Source organism: Taeniopygia guttata, chromosome 2 (assembly GCF_048771995.1).
Source record: "Taeniopygia guttata chromosome 2, bTaeGut7.mat, whole genome shotgun sequence".
NCBI classification, from domain to species: Eukaryota; Metazoa; Chordata; class Aves; order Passeriformes; family Estrildidae; genus Taeniopygia; species Taeniopygia guttata.
Genome location: NC_133026.1, coordinates 118,821,162 through 118,846,860, shown reverse-complemented (window position 1 = coordinate 118,846,860; position 25,699 = coordinate 118,821,162). Strand labels below are relative to the sequence as shown.

The following is a 25,699-nucleotide window of genomic DNA, read 5'->3' as shown; positions in this document are numbered from 1 at the left end:
CTTGGACTTACTGGGGCTGTAATGGGAAAGCTCTGAAATGGCACAATGGGAAGAGGGAGCAAACTGTTGGCTTTCTGATTGCTGGCGTCCATGCTTTTACTCAAGCACCGTGGTCCTTTTACCTCAACTCAGTTGGACAATCTGGGCACATGGGCTGGAGCTAGCAAATTTATGACAGAGACAGCTCTGCAGTGTGCATACAGGTTGATTTCACCCGAGTCAGCCAAATCCTTCCAAGTGCCCAGGAAAAAAATAGGACATTTCCTGTGATGGGAACAAATACATCACTGCTCTGCAGTGAGCAGTGGAGAGATGTATGGGCTCTGTCCTGCTCTGCTGCTGAGCAGTTTGGGCATCTGTTGTGCTGTCACAAGGCCAGAAATTTAGACACTGCCAGCATTAACAAGAGAGCTAACGAACCTGGGACTTTTAACTGCTCGTGTTTTCTGCCACAAGGAATTTGTTCTTACCTGAGAAATTGGGAAGTGCAGACACAGAAACTGGAGTGTTATTTTATGCTGCCATTAGACCTGATAATCTAATCAGAAAATATTAACTCTCATGTACATAAACAGCTTACTTGGCAGCAAAGACAAATTACACCAGTGAAAAAGAACCATGCTGTGGTATAAGTTACATTTTGTGGTGAGTTTGAAGGTGATGCAGTCAGAAAAAAGAAAGTTATATTTTTCCTCATAATTTGAACAAGCAGGTAGATGAAGTGCTTGCAAAGCAGTACTGCAGGTCCACTAATTGCATGCTGTTCATCTTTGATTCTTTTCCCCATTTTTAGTACAGGTTTCTTTTCAGCAGCTTGCTTCCTTTTCATCAGCTTCCCAGGACATTTTTTTTAGTGCTTCCACTTCTTTCCTTGCTTATATTGACGTTAACACTTTGCTTACATTGCACCGTGCACAGTAGGACCTCAATCTGGTTGCCCTCTGCACCTTTTATCTTTGATGTTTACTGGATTAGAATGAAATCCTCAGGAGTGTCTCAGTAGTGATTTTCTTAAAATCCACTGCTCTGAAATCAGCTACCAGCTCTTCCGTTTTTTGAATTTAGCAAGCTTTTCTAAATTAGGGGCACCTTTCCATATTTACCTGTTTTCAGTTGACTTCTTTGAAGTTACAAAGATGAAATCCTGGCAGGGTTCCCCTGTGATAGTACCATTTTCTTTCTGTATTAATTAAGCTATCCTCTAGAGTCAGAATATTTTAGATAATGCATATATTAGCCGAGTATATCTTCTGATACCTTGTGATTTGCTATTTTATACTTAAGTTGTAGTTTACTCCAGTGTTTGTCCTGGATTTCTTCACAGCTATTGACTTCAGATGTCATGTAGGCACTGAAAGGTGCTGGTGTGCTTCTGAAGTCAAGTGCTTTCAATCACACCTTGGTTCCTGCTTCTCCTTTTTTCATTCTCTGGTTAGATTAAAATCTGAATACCCGACCTCCCCGGAAGTCATTTCAAGTAATGCATTTTTGTAGATAATCCAGAGTAGACAGGGAAATAGCTGTGAGCTCTGCTGTGGTGGCTGCTAACCTGTGATTACTTAAACAGAATGTGTCAAGCACGTCTCACTTGCATCTACAAATATCTAAAGGAGATACTCTGGAAGATGTTACCTGACATTGCTGTGTGTTAAGCTCTCCTTGTACTTGAAGATAAATTGCTGTATTCAGCTGAGCTGTTAACGCAGTAGATTTTGCTCTGTGTAACAATTGGCCAGGGTATCAGACCCAGTCAGCACGGGTTTACAAAGGGTGGGTCATGTCTGACCAACCTGGTCTCCTTCTATGACCAGGTGACCCATCTGGTGGATGCAGGAAAAGCTGTGTATGTTGTCTATTTAGACTTCAGCAAGGCCTTTGGTACTGATTCCCATAGCATACTCCTGGAGAAGCTGGCAGCCCATGGCTTGAATGGGAGCACCCTTCGCTGGGTTAGGAACTGGCTGGATGGCCGGGCCAGAGAGTGGTGGTGAACGGTGCTGCATCCAGCTGGGGCCAGTCACCAGTCTGTGCTGGGACCTGTTCTATTTAATATTTTTATAGATGACATGGATGAGGGCATTGAATCCTTCATTAATTAATTTGCAGATGAAACTAAGCTGGGAGCTTGTGTTGATCTATTGGAAGGAAGGAGGGCTCTGCAGAGAGATTTGGATCGATTGGACGGATGGGCAGAGTCCAACAGCATGAAGTTTAATAAGTCTAAGTGCCGAGTTCTACATTTTGGACACAAAAATCCTTTACAACGTTACAGGCTGGGGACAGTATGGCTGGACAGTGCCCAGGCAGAAAGGGACCTGGGGGTGCTGGTCGACAGCTGGTTGGATATGAGCCAGCAATGTGCCTTGGTGGCCAAGAAGACCAGTGGAATCCTGGCCTGCATTAGGAATTGTGTGACCAGCAGGAGCAGGGAGGTCACCCTTCCCCTGTACTCGGTGCTGGTGAGACCACACCTTGAGTGCTGTGTCCAGCTCTGGGCCCCTCAGTTTAAGAAGGACATTGAGATGTTTGAGTGCATCCAGAGGAGGGCACCAGTGCTGGTGAGGGGCTTGGAGCACAAGCTCTATGAGGAACGTTTGATGGAGTTGGAGTTGTTTAGCCTGGAGAAGAGGAGGCTTAGAGGTGACCTTATTGCTCTCTACAGCTTCCTGAAGGGAGGCTGTAGACGGGTGGGGGTCGATCTCTTCCACCGGGCAGCAACTGACAGAACAAGAGGACACAGTCTCAAGCTACATCAGGGAAGGTTTAGGTTGGGTATTAGGAAAAAATTTTTCACTGAAACAATAATAAAATACTGGAATTGTCTTCCTAGGGAGGTGGTAGAATCACCATCTCTGGATATGTTTAAAAAAAGGCTGGACTTGGCACTTGGTGCTATAGTCTAGTTGTGGTGTTAGGGCATAGGTTGGACTTGATGATCTTAGAGGTCTCTTCCAATCTCATTCTCATTCTGTGATTTTGTGTGATTCTGTGAAAACCGTATCTTTTCCATCAAAGGTTCCAAAGGAATCAGCTCATAGGCTCAGAGGTCAAACCCATGTGAATTCATGAGCAAAATAACCTGTGTATGCTGGTTAGGTGGGAACTTTCAGCTGAAAAAGTCCCAGGAAAAGTGAAGAAGAGGAGGCTGAGTGTTAGCAGCATGGGGTGTTAGTGCCTCTTTTGTGTGTTGCAGGCCAGAATGGACTCTGGTCAGGAGGCATCTGCCAGGGACAGTACCTGGAGCCCATGGGAAGGGCTGAAGATGCTGTTGTAAGTGTCTGTGGAGTACAGGAAAGTCCCTAACAAGGCTGGTGAGTTTTGGCAATGCAGAGAACACAAGCTTTCCTTCTGCCATGCTTTTCTTTCTCACAGAACAGCATTTTCCGCTTTTGTTCAAAGCACCTTTCCATGCCATTCATTGGTGCCTGCCATTTCAGTAGCTGGAGTTTAAAAAGTAGCAGCAAAATAGTTTTTCATTTTGTGAGTTTTTAATCTAAATTTATGTTTCTGCTTTTTAATTCATCCCAGTGAGGGGAAAAAGAGATTTAATGATGAGTGTAACCTTCTAGGGTGCAAATAGCTTCAGTAATAATCCTCCTGTTTAAAAAATGTAAAAAAATTTGTTACATAATAAGAGAGTCTGTAATTGTTGTAAATATGATGGACAGTGTATATCAACTTGATTTAATACAGCTGTCTAGTGGCAGAAATAGTGACGGTATATCCCTAGGGAATTTTTAGAGTCACAGGAGAAAATAGCACATTAGGTTTTTGAGTCTGCAGAATAGTAGTGCTGATGCACATCAATGTAGGCATTTATCTGGTAAGTTATATAATTGGCCTAAAATAAGATTTTTAAAAAACTGTTTCTTCTGCTAATAGCATGACCTAGGGAAAGAAGTGGGATTCTGGGGTCATCTGAAACAAGTCAGTGTTAGTTTGTTACCACAGTTTGTTAGTTTGTTACTGGAGGAATATTAGTCTTGTTACACAATGAGAGTAAAAAGACTCTGAACTCAGCACTACATTGTTGTAATAAAATGCCATACTGTAAAAAATTTTTTAAAAGCATAGCTGAGGACTGAATTGATGCTTGAAGGAGGAGCTGTATTCTAAATTACAGGTCCTAAGTAGCTATTGCACTGTTTTGATACATAAAAGTTGTATATAGTCATTGACCTCAGTGACTGAACAGTTTAATGATATTGTGATTATAATTATAATTATAATAATTATAAAGGATAGAGCTGTCTGGTATGAATTTCTTTGAGTGCAGAAGCAAAGTAGGCAATAGTATCCGTGTGTTTACTCCTATCCATGGCTTCCCCAGAGCCTCTGGGAGGAGGAAGATGAGCAATACTCAGAGTGCCCTCTGCATTTAGGAGTATCTCTGTGACTCACCCGGTGGAGAAGTACAAAAAAAGACCTCTCCTCATTAGCTTTTGCTTCTTGTCTTGATGTTTGTTAGCAACTGATTTTTGCTTAGATGGGGTCATTTATTGTTCTTATTGAGTTTGTGGTTAATTGCACTAGCTCTGGACATTCACAAGCAGGTAGGACACACAACAATAGGGATGCATGTGGCCTTGAAACGCAAATTAAATGGAGTGGTTAAGGCTACTGCCCCCGTGCATTTGTGATAATTAAAAGATCAGCCTTCTATAAGAAGTGAGGTAAAACTGATGGACTAATATTGGCCAGGCCAACTAATGGGAAAAAACCTGAAAAGAGCTTTTAAGCCTGGTGAGTCAAAGCCTTGGGTAGATATATGCCTTCTCATCTTCTCTAAGGATAAGAGATTCAATTGACCAGAAAAAAACAGTAATGTATGAACTAGCATAATTTTAAGAGTTCCTACACTGTCATTAGAGCACCTATTGCTCCTTTCTGTAACTAATAATAAATTTTAAGTATTTGGATAATACTTAAAGAGAGCTGTGTATCATCGGATAGATCTATAATTAACTTCCTTTCATGCTTATTCCCCTCTTCATCATCCCCTGCATCCACATTCCAAATTTAAATCCTACCTAAAGAAGAGCTTACCATGTGTCTGATGCAGTGCCACGCTTTCAAGAAAACGCCATGTTTTTATTGTCAGATTTATATTGTGTGTTTATAAATACCTTGAGTGTTACAGAAACTGAGGAAGGGATCTATCATGTGTTGCAGTTTCAGGATATGTGAGAAATAATGTGATTTGCCCAAGCTGGCGTACTGAAATCTTTTACTAACTGCTAGGCCAAGGTTGACCATGTTCCTCTAGGAAGAGTAGATTTAACTGGTAGAGACAGTGAGAGGACTGCTGAGTGCTTGTGGTAGAAGAGTTTGATAGCTGTAAGGTTTATATTAGCAGGTAGGCATCCTGCTAATATCCTACATTATGAGCCAGCTGCTTTTTGTTTGGATTGTGCCTGACAGGAAAAAATTATGCAGTATATCAGGAATGTTGTACATTTCCCTTGTCTATTTTAATAGGATGCTCAGATCAATTGTTTTGTGGTCTGAGCATTAGGATTTCTCCAAAATACAACTGTGGGGCTAAGCAAGTATTCTAGTGCTAGATTTATTGCAGTTTTCATGGTGTTTTTGAAGATATTAAGAGAATTAGTAACATAGCATTAGTAAAGAAGGGTTGATGTAACCCTTGTATTGTGTCAGAGAGTTGCTGGATGGTCTTAGGACTGCTCACTGCTGCTTTTCTGATGAATCAGGATAGAGAGTGTGAGGAGCAACATGGTTATTTTTATGTGCAAGGGGCCAAAGAATGATACAAGAATTCTACCCATAATTTAGTCTATGTTGCACACCTGTTAAAAATACTTCTTTTTTTTTCTTTTCCCCCATAATTTTCTTGAGTAGCAAAATGGTGTGGAGCTCAGGGAACTGATAGCTAGTGGTTTTCTGATGTGGGAGATTTGACTTGAAGAATATGTGTGGGTGTGATACAACCCCTTGTTATACATCGTGCCAAAATAGACAGTAATCCTCTTATGTGGGATTGTCAAGTAAGTAATAATAGAGCACAAGTCAGTGCCACCAGTTCCGAGATTTTTTTTTTATAAACAGAATTTTTATTCATATCTTCTAGATTCTTTAGTACTTCTTAATCTTTATATTAGATAAGTCTTTCTTCTAAGTCCTGCAAATATGTTTTACACTGTGATGTCAGCTGCTATCAAGACTTTCCTATTAATCTTTCTAACTGATGACCTTGCTTTAAAAAGGCCACAGAGATTTTGAGTTTTATAATTCAACTCATTTCCTAATGTGAAAACTTCAGATGAAGAAAAATTTGAAGATCGTTTTGTCTGCATAAAACATTTCAATTGTCTTACAAGGAGCTCTGAAAAGATCTGAAGCAATCAGAGTTACTGCCTGCAGGCTGTTCATCCCATTTAGAAGACATGAAGTTGGCTGCTCTGCAGCAGGGCAGACAGATAAGTTGTGCTGGAGGAGAGAAGCAATTAGCTCGACAGCAAGCACAGTCAGGGCAGAAAGGGAGGTCTGGAGGCGTTTAATTAATACTAATGCTTTTGTGCTTACAAGGACCAGCAGCTTGCTGCTGCCTCCTCTTGTGGTTCTCAAACCTGGTATCTAATGAACATTAGATTTACTTAAGCTTTCCAGATAAGTTAGTAAATTACAGCTAACTGTGACACATTCCCCCTGAAGGTAATGAGGTACACCTGATACTGAGTGGGAGCAGGGTCTGATATATAAAGCTTTTTCATTTTTAAACAAATAACAAGGTCTTTTGGGATTTTTGTACTGCATTTGTTTAAGTAATCTGAAATAATGGAAAAGACATATTATTAAATATTTTTCAAGTCACCAAACCAATTAGAGAGCAATAAACTTTTTTTTTTTTTTCATTGTGGACACAGTTTTGGGCTAGTATAATTTTTATTAATCTGAGTTTGATGGCAAAACTACTTTTGATGGAAAAGTGTTTAGCCACCAGTGTATACTTATTTGCATAGCTTGACATTTTGAGATGCAATTTGCTATTTAATTATCAATTTTTATTAATTTTAACTTCCATTCATTCTTGGGTGGAAAATACAAATAAAATCCCATTTGGTTGGAGGTCATTTCTCTATGTAACTCTTGCTTCTGTTTTCTTCTAGTACATCATTCAAGACATACCTAGACTCCAGTATGCTGGAGAGGATTACTTTTTCCATTTACTCCTCATGAGAATACCAGCTCTATGGCTTCAGGCTTATGTATTTTTATATTCATAAATGTTTCCCTGATGGGTTTCAGCAGTGTGTGTTAATAAAAGGATGATCTCTATGATGATTTATTCTTTGTGCAGGAGCACCAATGTAATCCAGTTTGAGTTGTAATCTACAAACTTTAGTTTTGGTTAGATGTTGACTGTGTTTAAATATCCCTGTGTCACCTCTTCTTTTAACGGGTATCTGTATAAACAGCTTTATTATTCCATTTTGGGAGCAAACTTCCATATCACATTGCAGTTAATATAGTGTTTTATCACACTAATTGCCTGTTAGTGTAGTTTTTGTGTGATTAAAGTGTTCTTACTGCACATTACTGTATCATCCAAGACTTGCATAACAAGATAATTAATCTATACTATCTCCAAGGAATAATAAAAGTACTGGATGAGGGTTACAGCCTTTGATAATGTAACAATAAGAAAGCTGAACAGAAATGCTTGGATTTTCCCATCTTGGTGGATTTTTAAGTGCATAGCTTTTTGTCTCCTTAATCTTCTGGGACTCTCCAGCTGAACATTGTTACTGCTGAGGTAATAGTTTAGATGGTACATAGAATCATGGAATCATTTAGATTGGGAAAGAAGGACCTTTAAGATCATGGAGTCCAACTTTAGCTGAGCATTGCAGTGCTAGTTTGGCTAGTTAACTTGAATTGGATCTGGAGGCTGCTTTCCCTGAGGGCTGTCCCTTAGCTTTTGTCAGCAGCAGATGTGTTTTGGTGTGATGTGCTGCCTGGAGGGCGGTCTCTGACCCTGTGCTGTGGGTGCCTGCTGCTGCTTCCAGGGTTTTGTGACTGGCACGGAGCACAGCTCCAGCTGCTCTGACACGGCTGCCAGGGCAGGTTCGTGCCAGCTCTGCAGCTTGTTGGTGTATGCCGGCGTTCTTGGGCTGGAGTGGGACAGCCAGGGCGGCCGGAGCGGGTGGCTCGTGGAACCACCCGCGGCAGCAGCCTGCACACGTGGGGGTCAAATCCCACCCAGCATCTGAGCCACAGAAAAGGCAGCTGCCACAAACATCTGGTTTTTAACAACTACCTGAAACTTTCATTTCTTTAGTCAGACACTTTCTTGAAATGAGAGGTGTTTAGCTGAATAGCTCATGTATTTTTAGTATTTTGGAAGGGAGACTTTTTCTTCAATGTCATATTTGGAGCAATGACTTCCTCATTGCACATTTTTCAGTGGAATATTTTCTCTGGAGGTTTTTTTCTCTCTATTATTGTGACTGTTTGAAACTCCCACACTGTAGCTAACAGTTACATTATGCATTGATAAGCTTCTTACACACTTGTAAATACAAATTTTCAGGGTTATGTTGTAATGAATTGTAATACATTATTCATAAATGTGGTGCTTGTGTAGAATAGAAGCCAAATATAAAAGCCATTTGGTCTTACACAGTGTTAAGTATTGCAAATGAATGATAAAGTGATAAATGAAGAAAATGTAATAGGGATTGGTACCCCTGATAATAGACATGCTCCCTTTCTTTCCTTTGCAGTAGGAGTTTCTCTCCCTTCATTTTGAACAGACAAGCAGACATCTCCCCAGGATACTGCCAAACTCACCTTGTTCTACCTTGCCTCAAACATTTAATTTTCTTTTCTTAAAACCAGGAGAAATTATATTCATGCTAAAATGTTTGTAATCTGCTTTTGGATACCGCAATGATGAATCTGATCTAAAAAAAATAGTGTAGAATAGCCTTTGAGATTAAGTGCTGTTCTTTCACTGAGTAGCACATAGGGAGATGGATGTTACAATCCAATAAGGTATTTATTCTGATTCCAAATACATTATTCTTACAATGAAAGGTCAAAGAATTTTTATTTAGAGATGAATAGAATAGGAAGACAAAGTAATGCATTCCATTTTTTAGCAATGGCAATAAATGGAAGAGGATGATTGTGCAGAAATGTTAGCTGAAAAAGCTCTGTGAAGCCACAAGGCAGGATACCACCACATATCAGTACTAAGGGAAACCAGTGTTGAACCCCACCAGTGAGGAAGGGCTTGTTTGCAAGCCTGGCTTTTCCTTCCCCTGAGAAATAAAGCTGATGAGTCTCTGCAAAGATCAGTATCTCCACTGTCACAGTCAATATCTGTCACTGTCACACATGTGTGTGTGCTTTTACATGGGTTTTATTTTATTTATTATAAATGCAGGAGGAGGAATAGCTCCATTCTTTAAGACTTGATTGTTTAGCCTTCCTTTACCTCTTCCCTGGTCACAGATACCTGAGGTTGTATTATTTGAGTGATGACATCTTGGGCAGAGGACCTCTGGGGAGCTGTGCAGTGGTGCCATGCCAGTGGAAGACTTTGGAAAGGAAATTAGACAAACCAGTTAACAGTAATAGCTAAAATAATTTAGAATTGTTGCAAATGTTTGTTTTTTTTTTTTTTTCCTTGAAGAAGATCTCTACAGAAATGAAAGCTGCCTATTTTTTCTTTTCTTTTGAATGGAATAAAGTAGCAACAGTAAACAGTATATGTACGGAGTAAACAGTATATGTACTGAAAACGTATGACTCAGGTGAGCTTACTGAAAAGCTATGCTAAATAGTTAATTACTATTACACTATTCAGTGCTCCTATTTTCCATCTGAGAGTCTTCAGGATATTCCTGAAACTGGGAAATAAGGATGAGAAGGCTGTTTTCCAATTTTGTTTCTTCCTGTGACAATCTGAAGACATTTCATTGATTTCTGTGGTTTTTTTTTTTCTGTATCCTGTCAGTGTAAAAGAGAACATGGTGTGATCTAAGCTTTTTACTTTTTCTTTTGTTTTAAAACTATGCAAATAGTTTTTTTATTGCATCTTCTGAGTCAGTTCTATAATTGAAACATTACATATTTTCTGTGATTTTATGGAAAAAAAAAAGGATTACTGTGTCAAAATATTTTCTCTATGGACATTTGTAAAGGTGCAACAGAAATTAATGGACGTATTCACAAAACATGGCTAGGAAAGGCAATGTCCATCAGCTGTGTGCTAAATATCCTGAAGAGAAAAGCCTGGGGGGGTACTTCTGAATTGTTTCTCCACTGGAAAAGGAGATGCACGCTGTTAGAGTTACTACACAGTTTCACAGGTGTAAAACTGAGAAGTAGCATTTCAGTTTGATTATTCAGCTGCGTTAGCTGGGAGCAAGTGTCTGATTCTGCTGCCGCATCTCTGCTGGTGTTGTCACTGCACTGTTTTGATCTTTCAGTTGCTTATCTTTTCCCAACAGTTTTAGTGTTTGAAAAGCATAATGCTGTGTTACCATCATTTGTGTGTTCTGGAAGAAATATTTGCCTGAGTGGTTTATTTTATGAGTTAGCAGATGGTGATTTAAATGTACTTGAACCAGCAAGAGCCTTGACTCTGTAAGCGTGTCTTTGGCTCAGAAAATCTCCACAAAGCACTTACAAAGCGATGAGCAAAGTAGCTATGGTGTTTGGGAGCACAAATGGAGCAGCCATAATGTGTTTGAGAAGGGTTTGTACAGTTTTGGGGGTTAGAATTGGCCTCTAGGTAAAGACACGTTACTCAGGTGTAACATGGGGTGACCTTAGACATGCAGCAGGTGAACTGCTTGGTGGAAAAGGAAATTACCTGAGAGATCTCAAAGCTGAATTTACTGTGCCATGTTTTCAGTGTTTTAAGCCCTGTATTCTGTGTATGAGTGTTGCCATGATATACTTCATAAAAGCAGCTGAAGAATTTCACCTGCGTAAGAGGCTACAGGTGATGAAGGTCTGTGTTTGTCAAAAGTTCTGCAAAGACCCTTTTTTAAACTTGTTTTGTTTTGTCTGAGCCATTTGTGGTCTGAATATAGTGTCAACACTGATGGCAGAAGTAGACGTGTAATCTTGGGATTTTAAAAAAATTTATTAGAGACTTGCAATGTGCATTAGAGATAGGCATGTGTCAGATACAATTATCTGTGTATGGATATGGATCATATGGATCCAAGTATGTTCTGTTAGCATATATAAATAGTTGATACAACAGTTTTACTTCAAGGCAATGTGATAGATGTTTGTTCTGGAGGCAATTTTTTATTGTAGATTGTGTTTTTATTTGCAGAGTTTGTTAGAAGCAAGCGTGATTTAAACTGACTGTAAATTTAAGAGCCTTCTTGCTAGTGTTGCATTTGAGTCTTTTAACTTTTACATTGTGTCTCTTCTACAATGACAACCAGACATTTTACAAGAGACAAATGAAGGCTTGCGCTGACTTTCAAATGAATATGTTTAATAAATATTTGCGAGTGACCTGTTGAAACTCTATCTGTACTGGCATAAATTAATCTCATTATAATTTCTTAAAATGATCACTGCAGTGGATAACAATTGCAGTTAGGTATAACATGCAGCATAGAAATGTAGTACATGATTTATATTTACTTTTTCAAGAGTACTAGGTGTTTCAGGTTTTACTGATGGACATTTTTATTCTTTGTCTGTGCGCTGTGGGCTCCCACTTGTTATGTTGGCAAATTCATCAGTATGAATCTGAACTGTAGTTAAGGATCCAACAGTGTGTGAAGACATGTCTCTTCTGTCACATGTTGCAGAAAACTCCCAAAGAGTGAGAAGATGCCAGATCAATTTTCATTGGACTTGGAAAAGCTCTGACAGCAGCAGAGACCACTGGTAACACTTGCAATCATGGTTATTCCAAGCAACTCCAGTATCATTCCTTGAGGATCTTCCTGTCAATCTCTCCTCTCTCTCTGTCAGAATAATTTAATAACTGAGGTTAAAATTTCCCAAGGAGACTAAGGAAGTCAAGTGACCTAACTTTCAGTGGATTTCAGTGGGATTTAGGGCACAAATTGAATTTTCTTTGCCAACATAAGATAAGAGTTTCAACAAATTGGTTTTTTATTATAAATTGATTGAAAGCTGTGATAGTTTGCAGATTGTGTGCATAAGTGTAATCTTCCAATTAAATCTTCTTAGTGTAAATAACTGAAAACATATTCCTTATGAGAATGGATGCAAATGGACAAAGATACTAGAAAGAAAGGTCACTGAGTTGCTTGAGTGAGAAAAATCTGCATCAGGAAATATATTCGATTTTCATTGGTACTTGATAGGTTATCTCCTGAGCCCGCCTGAGCAGTGTCTGTGTGTTCAATACCAGCTCCAGGTCAGTTTTTCTGGGCTGTCCTTGCTCTTTGGTGCTCTCAGAGTCACCGTGGCAGAGGGGATGCCCAGGGGTGGCTGAGGACAGCCTCGAGGTTCCTTGGCTGCTGCAGCCAGTACTGGTGCCACCACCCGTGCTGGGACAATCTCTGCTAAATGCTCAGCTGATACACCTGTGAAATGGCAAAGTGCAGACCCAGCTCTGGCCCTTCCCTTGCCAGGGTAAGGCCTTTGGAGATGTCTCAAAGCAGCATGGAGGGAAGATGAAGTGGCTTCTTGTCTTTTGGCATCCTTCTTTGGAAAGGATGGGGGCTGCAAAATCTACTGTGTTAGAGACAAAAACAGAATTGGTGGGATAATTTCATGCTTTATTGGGCCAGAAAGGACTGTTATGTTCATTTACTCTGACATGTGTGTTCAATCAGATTTCATTACAGTGTTATCCCTATCCAAAGCTCTATTTATATAAAACCATATAGCTTAAAACAAAGCACTCACAGTTAGAGAGAATCTGCCATGTCCCCAGGAATATTATAAACTATTTTGTTAAAATAATTGCTGCCATGAAAGTGTGTCTAAAGTTGGCAGAAAGTAATTTCTGTGTAGCCTCTAGCTACCACATTTTTATGTCTGTGAAAGCATCTTTTACTGTTGAAGAATAAAACTATGCTTAATAATCTGTTAATCTAAGTAGTTGAAAAACTAAGCTGTCATATCTAATTCTACTCACAGAAGAAAGAAAAAGGCAAAATGAACAATCTTTTTTTAAAAAAAATTGGAGACTAAATGAAAGGATATTGGCATTTTTCTCTAAAATATGTCAGCTGAATAATTAAATTACCTAATTAGTGAAAGTAACTTTAGCTGATTCGAAATTTTTCAGATTTTGTAAGTCAGCCATATATGGTGTTTTGAATTAATCTTGGAAAGATCCCTGTAATATAAATAGTTTTCTCTTGGAAATGCCAACACCGCAAGTTAGTAATACTTCTGTATTTTATTAACATATCTTATTGGAACTGGGAATGAGCTGCAAATGGAGCTGTAAATCACAATGACAATTTATATCTTAAAAAGAAAGACAAATGTAGCTATGATATTGCCATTTGTAATAGGAGAACCTTTTGTTAGAGTGATTTTTTTAAAGCTACACATGATGTTTAAACTATGCCTTTTAATAACACTGATAAAAATGTTGTGATGATCTTGCTCTGACAAATGATGATACAATTAAATCTTTATTATAGAGGTATAGTGATTTAGGCTTTTTTATGTAGAGAAATTTTTTTTGTTTTGATCATGTTGAAATGTTTAAATTACATTGAATTATTTTGATCTTTATGTAGGACTACAGATTAGCATTTAAAAAAATAATCTTTTTTGCTTGACTCAGAGACAAAACCAAACCAAAGCAAACCATGTAAAACACATTACTTAAAATGCCAAACTAAAATATTTTTGCAGTTTTAATTTTATTATGGGTTTTGCTTGTCAATATCTACCTTTACTCATGAGGCATACATTTGTTTCTTTCAGGACTTGACTAAAATGGTGTAAGGAAATATATTTATCGAATCATATTTATTTATAGAATCAGTTCATTACTAACAAATGGTGTCTGTGGTGATTTTCTGTACAAAAACAAAAAAAAACAAACCAAAAATATAAATTAATTTCCTGCCTTTTGGTTTCTTACAAAACACTGTTTACCTCTTTTTTCCGTGACTCTCTGTGATCTCCATTTAATTTTCTCTGATTTTCTTGAATATCTCTAACAATTCATGTCCCTTTATCAGATTTAGGAGGATCTTTTCAGGGATCTGCAGCAGCAGCTTCGTGCTGCTGTATCCTGTTTCATGGGGCTGCATCAGGAGCGTTAGGGTTGTTTAAGGACGATTTGTTTCTCCCTGGTGGGGCACCCATTAGCTCCTTTACCATGGGGAAGGAAGGATTTGCTGGGGTGCTGCTTGATGATATTTTTCCATAGCTGGGATGAAGAGATTCCGTTTGGTGCTACAGCAAGAAACTCTTCTGTCCCCAAGCAGAACATGGAGTTGAATGAACTCTCGTGTCTATCTTACAATCCCTCTGGAAAACAGAGGAGAGATCCTTACCCAGAACCCAAAGCTCAAGTTTTATTTCCAGAATCGAACATTTCACTATAATTTCAGCTTCATGAAGGTGCCCAAACATTGTTGTTCCTATGAAGATAAAGACCGTATTTTGAAGCTTTGGAGGTTTTCATAAAATAGTGGTGTTGTCCTTTAGCTAAAATAAACAATCTCCTATATTTATAACTGTTAGACATGGATGGAAATGTTTTTCAGACTGTTTGACCTGTAATAATATTTTCACTATTGTTTCAACTATGACTATACAGCTCTGCAATTCACTTTGCCAATTGTTGTTTAATATATTTTTATTGAAGCTGTTGCAGCTTTCAGCCTTTCTGAATGTAGCAAAATAATTTTTTAGCAATACAATAGATGTTAAAACTCACAGGGTCATCTGCAAATTGCTGGAATAATGGGCTTTTGCTTACAGGCAGATTTTGTGTCAGATATGAGTAATGAAGTGTAATTACTGTTGTTTCGGTTGAAAGATGAAATTGTAAGTGGAATTACAAAGAAAATAAGAAGAAATGATGTGTGGATTGCCCTTCTTTGCAGTCTATTAGCGAGAGGTAGTGAAGGGAAAAATGATCACCAACATTTTCAATAATTAACCTATGCCTCCCAGGCAGAAACCAATTTTTGAAAGGAAATTAATTCTGAGGGAATATGATTGAAATAATTTACCCCTTTACTTCTTCGTTCTGTTGTCTTGCTGGTGGGACAAAGCAAAACGAATATCTATAAATATATGTGTGCTTAGTATCAGCACCTCACCTTCCCTTTCAGTAGATATTTGGTCTATTTCTGCTCCTTACTCACATTTTCTTTTCTAGGCACAAAGGACCTGTCTTTGAATAATGATAAAGTATAAAAGAATGCATGTCAAACCTGCCTCTGAAAAACAGGTATTTGTGTGCCATTAGCTGGTTTGTGCACAATGAAAGCCCACATCCATAGACATTGGGTATTTAGTATACATAGATTTTGCTAAGGAATTGATACTTATTCCTGGTTCTTCTGATGGTTTGTGATGGCATGCTCTTAACATCTGGTTCTGTGCCTGATAAATTTCACTGGGCTCTTCTCTGCTTTTCCTCTGGGAGTGGGTGTATTCTCCCAGCTCAGAGAGATGAGAAAACTTGAGTAATATAATCCTGTTGGCTTGTGCTCTTAGACTACCTGAACATGATGTAAAACAAATTAAAAATAGATCATAATACAAAAACTTTGACATACTCTTCTGGGCTAGGTTCTGCTGATCTTGTAGCTATGGACCTTTCCAGCTGTGATTTTAAATTTGATCTCTTTTTTCCCATTTTCTTATTTGGGGTCTGCTTGTTGAGGTCCACTTGAAGGCCAAATCTCAGCTTTCACAGTTTGATATTTTTCACAGTTTGATATTTGAAGAAAAGGGGATGACAAGCAAGTGAACAACTCTGGCCACTCGAGTGCAGTTAGAAGTAATGCTAGAGACATGAAAATATACTTTAAGAAGCTGAGATCAACAGATTCTATAAGCATGTGCCTGGGGATAATCCCTAGAGAAAATGAAATGTCTATATGTAACCTCAGCTGTCAAACCATTAAAAACCCCCAAAGCCAAGCAATTAAAAGGCAGAGATCAGATATTCCCATTTGACATGACCTTATGAAAAGAATGCCAATGAGTCAAGAGGCTGCTTTAGTATCTTAAAGATAGCAAACCGCTTCAGTGTCCTTTGAGTAGAAGCACCACTGAGTATTGCTGCAGAAGTGCCAAATCCTGCCTGCTTCAAGAATGAAGTCACAGTGGCTTCAAGAATGTTAAATTCACACAGTGGATTTAGCTCCCAGTGTTTGAATTAACTGTATTTGGGAAATAATACAGTGAAATTATCTAACCAATTAGTAGTTAAAGGTTTTAAAAATAATTTGGAGTAGTAGCTTGCTTGTGATTCAGTTAATAATAGTTATATTCAGTAGATAATTTGCTGTATGGAAAGGGACACTACTTCTATGACATTTTGTTTCATTCTTTGGAGTAATCAGAATTTTGGGATGCTGACAGACCAAGAATTCAGAAAGGACCAAGCAGTCACTCAGTAGGTGTTAACACAAATGGTCAATATCTCTGTCTAGTTGCCTTACTATTCATAAAAGGAAACATTTTTAAGAAGCATGCTTTTTTGAAAACTTACACTTTCAGAATTCATGCCTAGTCAGCTTCTTGGGATATGTTACCTTGTGTTAATAACTCGACATACCTACATAAACTTTAAAAACTTGAAGATGTGGAGTGTTTTTGAGAGCTGATTTCCAGAAAGTAACAGCCAAGAGCAGAGCTGTGCCTTCTGTTGCATCTCTTCCGACATTCTGACTCTGTTCAGCACAAGTAGTGTGTGCATCTGTCTGAGACCTAAAATTCAATAACAGTACTTTTCCCTATCAAAATTTCCTACATATGGAAAAAAATGAGGAATTTTAAGAAAGATCACTGTTACTAATTCATTTAAGCAGTTGTTGATGTTTCTATTTAAAAAAAATCCCAAATGTCTATTTAGTTTACCAATGCCTTTGACTTCTTGAGCAGAATATCAGAACATCTTTGTTTTCAATTTAGGTTCTGACCATATATCAGATATATATCTGATATGTATATCAGATATACACATCTGATATAGATGTGTATATCTTTGGTCACGCAAACAATTCACATGGGCCTATCCATATGCTTGAAGTTAGTTGTGTGTGCTTATGGAATACCATCATCATATTTTATTTAATTTAACTTCCAGTATTGTTTAATGATGTGTTAAGCTGGACCGTTCATTTTCTTTTCCTTGGCAGGCATGTAAAATTATGCTTTAATTATGGTTCTCTATAAATTTGTCTTCCAGGTCTGTGGAATCTGCTTGTTAAAATAGTGACAAATATATTCTGTACAAAGATCAAGAGAGGTTACTGAAGTAGTTTTGTTGCTCTGTTTATTGTTTTGAGTGGAACACTGGATCTGGGAGACTATTAAAGTCATGTAACACTAATACGTTTTGAAAGGAAGTGATTTGAAGATGTGAACTGGACATTATTATCTGAACTGCAGTAATGCTCAAAGCATTGTTTTTTCCTGAGCAAATAACCACATTAAAGAAAAAATCCTAAAGCATGTATAGATATGTTTGATTGTGTGTTTGTGATGAAAAGAAGGAAGTGAACCAGTTTCCTGACTTCAAAGCTTTTGAGAAGTCTGCCTGGCTTCTGCTCACAACTCAGTTTTGTGTCCTCAGGCTTAAAAGAGTGGTTAAACCTTACATTTTTTGGGGTGGCTTCTGTGTGATGAAATTAGACAGAATGAGGTAAATACCCCTTTATGAGTCAGAGCAGTGTTTCTTTGAAAGCCTCTTTATGCTTGATCCTTGCTATCTCATCACAGTGCTGTGACACGAGAGGAACAAGGGAGAGCTGCGACCTGTTCCCCTTTGAAACCTCTGTCTATCGGCTTTGCTCTGTGTAGAAATCAAAACCTGCCCTATACCCTAGAGAAATAACAGTGCTGCTCATTCTCCAGTGACAGCACAGTACAGCTGTCCAAGGAAATGTCTGCTGCTAGCACAGATGCTATGCTATAGCATGGTGGTGCTTCACTTGCTTGCAAAATTCCAGGTGGTTACCCTGCGACTGTTCTTTTAACCTATAGCCCTTTAAATTTCTTGGCACATAAATATTCAAGATTATATAAAGTTCATCCTGCATTTTGGTTAAAGCTCTGTCCTCAGATTGTAAACATGTAATCTTCAAACACACTGCTTTCCTTGCAAATTTACATGAATGTTTTCTTTTGGTGCTGTTTTTATTCTTCTTTGTGCTGTTCTTTCATGAGAGTATTGTTCAGCCAGTAGGACTCTGAATTATTGCTTCAATTAAGTAAATTACACTTCTGGATTTATTAGTCTACTTCACAACTGTAGGGGATTGATTTTATCTTTTGTATCTCTGTTTTCCAGTCAATACCCTCATGGTAATGACAGTTAAGATTTTGGAGTGAAAACTTGAAATCTACAGATATAAAAGGATTATGATTCTATATCCCTAAAAAGTATCCTACAAAATCTATTAAAATTGCTCTACTATTCTGACAGTAGCAAACATTAATATACATATTTGTATGCATATATAAAATATATCTTCAGAATGCATCCTGTAGCTTTTGCAGGATTTTGCAAATTCTAAACTTCCATTGAAAAAAGAATAAAGGTCAAATTCTACTTGTCTTACACATGTATGAAATGAACAGTTGTACTATGGTGATGTGCTGCCAAGATTTGGACAATGGGGTCTTTCAGAAATGTTCCTCCTCCTCCAGTGGTAAACTCTGTGTGGTGACATGTGTGTGCACACAGAGGAGATGACAGGGACTGAGCAATATATGCCTTTGTTTTTACTTTTTTAAGCAAAGTGTGTTTTTAGAACCCAGAAGCTAACCTGTTGCAGCTCACTTCTGTTCATCTGGGTACAAAATGTGACTTGTGACTTTAATTGATGCTAGCATGATTCATATAAAGAGGCACAGTCAGAGGGTTCACATAAGCATTTGAGGGTGCCACAGAGGCATATGTTATATACTCCCATGTACAGAGCCCACTGAAGATGTCTTTTGGCGTGACTAAAAGAGGAAAAGGACATTCACAATATAAAATAACCTCTGTCCCATTAAATTTGGTAGTGTATGTAGATTTAAAATAAATTTTTTTGGCAACAAAGTTTTTTCAAAGCTGTAGAGGATTCAGCTTCTCTTACTGTAGTCACAAAGACTGTGCTGCAACAGGCTGTATGTAAAGCTTTCTCTTGTTGAAGAAGATTCTCTATGAGGAAAGCAATAGACAATATTATAATTTTGTCAAACGTTGTCAGAATGGCAGCATTCACTGTAATATGTCCCAGGATAACTTTTCTGTGGTGAAGAATGACACTGTTTAATCTTATTTCACATGGATAGGTAAATTTGTTATGTAAGTGGGCTATTCATTCTCTGACTCTCCTTTTCTCTCCCATCCAGCATCTTAGCTGTGATGCCAGTTTATGGCTCAGCCTGGCTAGCTACAGCCAGCTGCAGTTATGAAACTAGACCACCGTGCTAGTATGGTGTACAGCCTGAGATATGCCATGCTGAGGACATACTCAGTGAGGCAGTGAAGCTCCTCCAGTACAAAACTTCAAGGAATTAAAGTTGCCATGTCTAGATATCTTGGGTGAAAATGGGCACTTAACTAACTCTCTCTGAACCAGGATATTTTTACTTATCTATGGTCTGTGTCAGAGATAGAGCTATGATCTGAAGAGCAGGCTTGGGAGGGCTGGGAAAGGCTGTCCCTCGTTGCTGAAGAGAAAATACACCGAGAGGAGGAGATATGCTTCGTAATGAAAACTCTTAACTGCAGCACTAAGATCTTTGGAGAAGAGGGGGACTTTAAAGAATCCACAAAGTCTTTGGTCTTTGAAACAGTGGTGCTTAAAGACCATGTAATTTTAGTAAACCAACCTGTGCTTTTCTCTGAAGACTTAGGATCCCACATGACAGCAGCAGCAGTAAGCTACAACAGACTTTTGGGGAAAAGCTTTTGCCAGGTCCAGTCTAAGCTGGTTGTATTGAATGTCATGAATAGTTCTCAGATGGTTCTAAGTCACTCTGAGATCAGCTCAGTTGGTTAGAGCATGGTACTGTTAATGCCAAGGTTGTGGATTTGATCCCTGTGCAGGCCATTCCCTTAGGAATGTGGGTGGCCTTCAGCTCAGAATATTCTGTGGTTCTGTGAAGTCGGTAGGAGTGGGTGACCTGCAGATGGGCTTTCCTAGAGAGACCAGTGTTCCCACAGAATTGTGATATGACTTGTCAGCATTGAACATGCGTGGCTAATGCAGGAACTCAGAGGGGTGCAATCCTGCATTCCAGTGCAACCCAATCAGAAGACATTCAGATTGATGTTGCAGTCAATATGTCTATATTAACAATAGTTTCCTTTTGCTATCTGTTGAAGATGATTTATGGCTGGGAGTAGAGCTTTTAACTTGTGGAATGTACACCACCTGTTTTATCTTGGGAAAGGACATAGTACTGCTATTTTGCAGCATAGTTTTTTTGTGAGTTAGAAGTTAGTTAGTGAGGCAGCTTGCAAATCTAAGCATCAGGCAAGCTTATGGCTATGAGGTTATAAGACAGAAGCTGGATTTCCTTAGGTGCAATTAAAAAAATTATCTGGATATTGTGTGCCCTGCCTCAACATCACAGTACTCCAGCATGTTCTGTGATAAAAATATTTGTTACTTCCATTTGAAAGGTCATGGCTGTTACATCCGTGCAACTCCCTAGATCAAGATCCCTGATCATGGCCTAAAGAGGGAGGACCAAAAAGAGTTAGTTAAAATCCTTAGCAGAAGGCTGAAAGGAAGGTGCTTATACATAATCTACATGGTTTTGAACCTTTTTCATCCAAAAGCTGGAGACCTTCTAGTATTCTGAGTGGAAAATGTTCTTAAACTATTCTCCATAGGATTTTTTATTTGTGAAGCAGGAAAAATTTTGATGACACCCTTACTGAATCTGTTTCCAGTTTAGTTTCCTTTCTGTATCATCTAGTAATCCTGGTGGCCTACTTGGGAATCAAAAACGTCTTTATTCCTGAATATAGCTGTGAGGGCTGTGACCAGAATTTTAAGGGTCCAGGACCCTTGAGTAGCCTGCCAGGGTGACTTATGGAGCTGGTTTGCCCTTCACTTCCACAGCAAGGTGTGAAAGTTTGGGGCATATTCTTTCAAGTATGTGATTTTGAAATGCTTAAATGTTATGCTTGCCATACATCTGTTTACTCCCATTTATAAGTCTAAATCAGTTTCTTGCACTTGGTGTCCAATTTCTGATAGTGACCATTATTAGATGTTGAAAAAGATGCTGCAATGTATCTTAAAATGGCAATTTTACAGACTTACTTGCTGCCATTGACCTGGAGCATAGAGGCTCTGTGTTTTCTGAAAGACTCAGAAAGTGGCATTTTGTTTGGAAGTTATACTAAAAACAAATACATCTTGAAGCCTGAACAGCATATAGTAATTTTAAAATACTCTTAAAATTGTCAACAAGATTTCTTCCTCTAAAGCAGAACAGTGTACAATGTTACTTTTATCTTTATTGTGCAATGTTTCTGCTTACAAGGAAAACCTTCTGAAGTTTCCAGGTGTACAAAATACACTGTTTGGGTAGTGATTTGAAACACAAGCAGTTGCTGCATTTTGCTGCTTTCAGTGGTGGGACTAAAGCTGAATTAATGCAGTATAAGTATTTTTTCTGAATACCCAAGTGAATGGATTAGGTCAGTCTTTTACTCCCTTTGTGTTTCCTCTCTAAAGATTTTAGAGATCTGAGTCTGCTGTAGTTGTCTGAAACAATTTTCTAAGCAAACATTTGTAGAACAAAATTTATTATTGGTTGTAGGAGTGTGGAGATAGTTTTTTGTTTGTTGGTTTGGTTTTTTTTTTTCCTCCTCATGATGTGAATTTTTGCAAATAACAGTTACTGTGGGATTTATCTAACCACTTGCTGCTAAGGAGCAGAGTTTCAATGTCTAATGGAGCTTTTAGACATACAGAAAATTGTTTACAATCAATCAGTAGGGAACATGGCTGGAATAAATTTAAATAGTGAACAGAATTCTGGAAACCATTATATCAAAAAGACTTTAGCAAAATCTATTTATTCAAAATTGCAGTTTCATAAAAATCAAAGTGTGTTTACAAAGAAAAACAAAAAGACTTAAAAGTGATAAAACTGCAATCAATTTGTGGTCTGGCAGCATGTTTTAGTATTGGCAGTTTTACTTTTTTGTGGTGGCTTCTGTGATTTTTTTTTCGCTGCAATAAGGTTCTCTTTTTACTTGTGAGTCTAGGATTAAGCATGTCTGATTGAGGATGGGACCAAAAAGAATGGAGTCTACATGTTCCTGTTGTGGACAGGGACTGGTCCAGTAACTATCCAGAGAGAGAATTACAGAGAATTAGATAATCAGTTCTTTCATGTGCTGCTAGAGGATCTGCAGCAGCTGAGCAGGTGTTGCTGTGCTGGAACCTGGGTTTTGGTGGTACAAGATACGTGGACAGACAGCAGAGACCAACTCTTCCACCCCCTTGCCTTTTATACTGACATCCAGACCATATGGGAAGCAATGCAGAAGCATCTTAAAAGGAATGGGTACTGCAGGGTGTATTAAGGAAGGAAAGAGATATTGTAGGGGAATGGAATGGAATGGAATGGAATGGAATGGAATGGAATGGAATGGAATGGAATGGAATGGAATGGAATGGAATGGAACATTTCAGTTGGAAGGGAGCTACAAGGATCATTTCATCCAAATGCCTGATTGCTTCAGGGCTGATCAGAAACTAAACCCTGTTACTAAGGGCATTGTCCAAATGCCTCTTAAACACAGATAAGTCTAGCATCTCCCTAGGAAACCTTAATGGGTGTTTGACCTCCCTCTCCATAAGGAAATGCTTCCTAAGATGCAATGTAAACCTCCTCTGGTGAAGCTTTGAACCATTGCCATGTGTCCTGTCACTGGATACCAGAGAGAAAAACCCAGCGAGTAATGATCCCCTCCTCAGGGAGCTGTAGAGCAATGAGGTTGCCCCTAGGCCTCCTTTTCTCCAAACTTGAGAAGCCTCAAGTCCTTAGCTGCCCCTCACAGGTCATGCCTTCCAGCCCTCTCACCAGCTTTGTTGCCCTTATCTGGACCCACTGAAGGACCCTCACACCCTTCTTAAATTGTGGTGGCCAGAACTGCCCACAGTGCTCCAGGTGAGGCTGCACCAGTGCTCTACACAGTGGGGTAATCACCTTTCTTGAGCAGCTGGTGATTCTGTATTTGATGCACCCCAGGATGGGGTTTGTCCTTTGGCTTCCAGGACACCCTGCTGATTCTTGCTGTGCCTGCTGCCAGCCAGCAGCCCCAGATCCATTTCTGCAGAGAGGCTCTCCAGCCACTCCTCTCCCAGTTTATACTTTTGCTTGATGTTAGTCTGTCCCAGCTGCAGAATCTGGTATTTTGATTTGTTAAACTTCATGCCATCAATCACTGTCCAGTGTTCCAGTCTGTGGAGATCCCTCTGCAGAGCCTCTTGTCCTTCTAAAGAGTCAGCAGCACCTCCCAGTTTGGGATCATCAGCAAACGTGCCAATTCAGCTCCTGCCTGCAGGTTGCTGGTAAATGTATTGACCAGAACTGGCCCTAGAATTGACCCCTGGGGAACACCACTGGTGACCCGTGGCCCCCTTTGAGCTCTGCCCTTCAGCCAGCACAGCCTGCTGCCACTCATCCCACAGCTGGATGAGTTGTCCTGAAGGATGCTGTGAGGGACAGTATCAAAAGCATTACTCAAATCCAGAAAAATCCTGTCCACCAACTTCTCTTCATCCACTGGGTGGGTAACCTTACCATGAAAGATAACAAGTTAGTTAAATAGCACTTTTCCTTTTGTGAACCCGAGTTTGTCAATCTCTGAAATAGGAATATTTGATTTCTTAAAATGGACCATTCTTTTATACACAGTATTAGACTGATGGTAACTAAATTAGAATGTTGTACATTCTAATTTAGAATGTGCATTCTCTAGAATGTACATCACTTGATTACAAATTTTATTCATTGCTTTTCTCTTTCCCTACCATTAATTAGACTCTTTAAAAAATGTATATGTTAAATAATTTTGATTTGATTTTAAGGAAATGTTACCAAACAGGAAAAATTTTGTGCAAGTCATGTATGCTATCCATCCAGAATACCAAAATAGTGTATACTTGCATAATTTGACTGAAAATGTACAGAAAGCAGTAATCTTCTTAGTAATAGGTTACTTAGGCAGAAGTTGCTGCCTTGGTTGCAGAAAAGATTGCTTCAAGTTTTAGGGTGCAGAACTTGTTTAAAGAAACATAATTTATTTTGTGATTTCACATGTAAATAAATAATGAAACATTAATTTTATTGATCTGTGTCTCTGACCTTTTATTTCCTCAGCCATCATGTACGTAATGGGAGCACTTGGACCTGCAGCTGGATACTTATTAGGAGGACTTCTTATAGGTTTCTATGTTGATCCTAGGACAACTGTGTATATTGACCAGAGCGATCCCCGATTCATTGGAAACTGGTAAGGATCAAGCATTTTTCAAAAGTATTCTCTCAGTTGCCTGTAGGGAATGAAGACAGGTTGGAAGCTTGAGGACTTGTTTAAGGTTGCAGAAGGAGGCTGAGGAAGATGATGTTTCTGTTGATTGCTACACACTAGCCTCTGACAGAGAGGAAAAGCTGCCACAGGAGTGCACAGGAGCAGTGCATGGAAAATCCCTTATGTTTGGCTGTTCAGGGCTGTCCCTGACCACAGTGGGCACTGACTGGCACATGGGATGGCAGGACAGGATATTGGTCTTGCAGGAGGGCATGGATGATCTCTGCTGCTCAGAACTGAACTCTGCTGCCCAGATGAGAAACTCTAGACTTTGCTGATCTGATTCCTGGTGAAGGAGATAGGATGGGGTCAGAACATGCCCTTTCCAGTCTTTGTTTCTCAGGGTGATGGCTTGTGTTTAGCCAGCAGATGCTGTAAACCATCACATTATTCTCTAGTAAGGAGTAGGCTTTCAGCAGCGTTGAGATTGTAATTGTTAGCTGTAATTGTTAGCTGATGTCTTCAGGCAGCCTTTGAGATGTGGCCTCCTTGGGAATGTGTCTTTGAAGAATCCGGTCTTGAGGAGACTTAACTGCCTTTTCTCAGATAAATCATAAATCTGCCTTGAAGTTTTCATGTAATCCCAGAAAAAACCCTGAAGTTCATTATCCCAGGAAGAGACCTCTGCTTTGTAGATGTAAGGTGCAGTGTCAGTTCTCATGCCCTGGGTAAGTGTTTGTCACTGCGCCATTGCAGTCAGTCTGTATCTATTTCTGTTTATTATACAGTGATCTTTCCTGACAGTTTGATATGAAAAATTCTCTCTTTGGAGTTTTCTTAAACCTTTAAAGATTTAGTCCTGCTTTATTGGTCTTGCTGAGTCCAAGAGCATTGCTGCACTGTTTTGTTGAATTTTCAGCAAGAGAAAGGCAAAGCTGAGTGCCGAGTGTGGCCTTGGGGTTAAAAACTCTCTGCTCCGATTTATCTACTGACTTATCTCACTGAAAGATCTGT

General features: G+C 39.0%; 1 protein-coding gene across 2 annotated transcripts in view; it reads left to right on the top strand.

Moving 5' to 3' along the window:
• Positions 1-25,699, top strand: part of SLCO5A1 (solute carrier organic anion transporter family member 5A1) — a 76,167-nt gene that overhangs the window by 9,670 nt on the left and 40,798 nt on the right. For both annotated transcript variants that reach the window (XM_030264052.4, XM_072924754.1), the window contains exon 3: positions 24,535-24,667. In XM_030264052.4, coding sequence (XP_030119912.4) covers positions 24,535-24,667 — 133 coding nt within the window. The remainder of the gene's footprint in view (positions 1-24,534; positions 24,668-25,699) is intronic.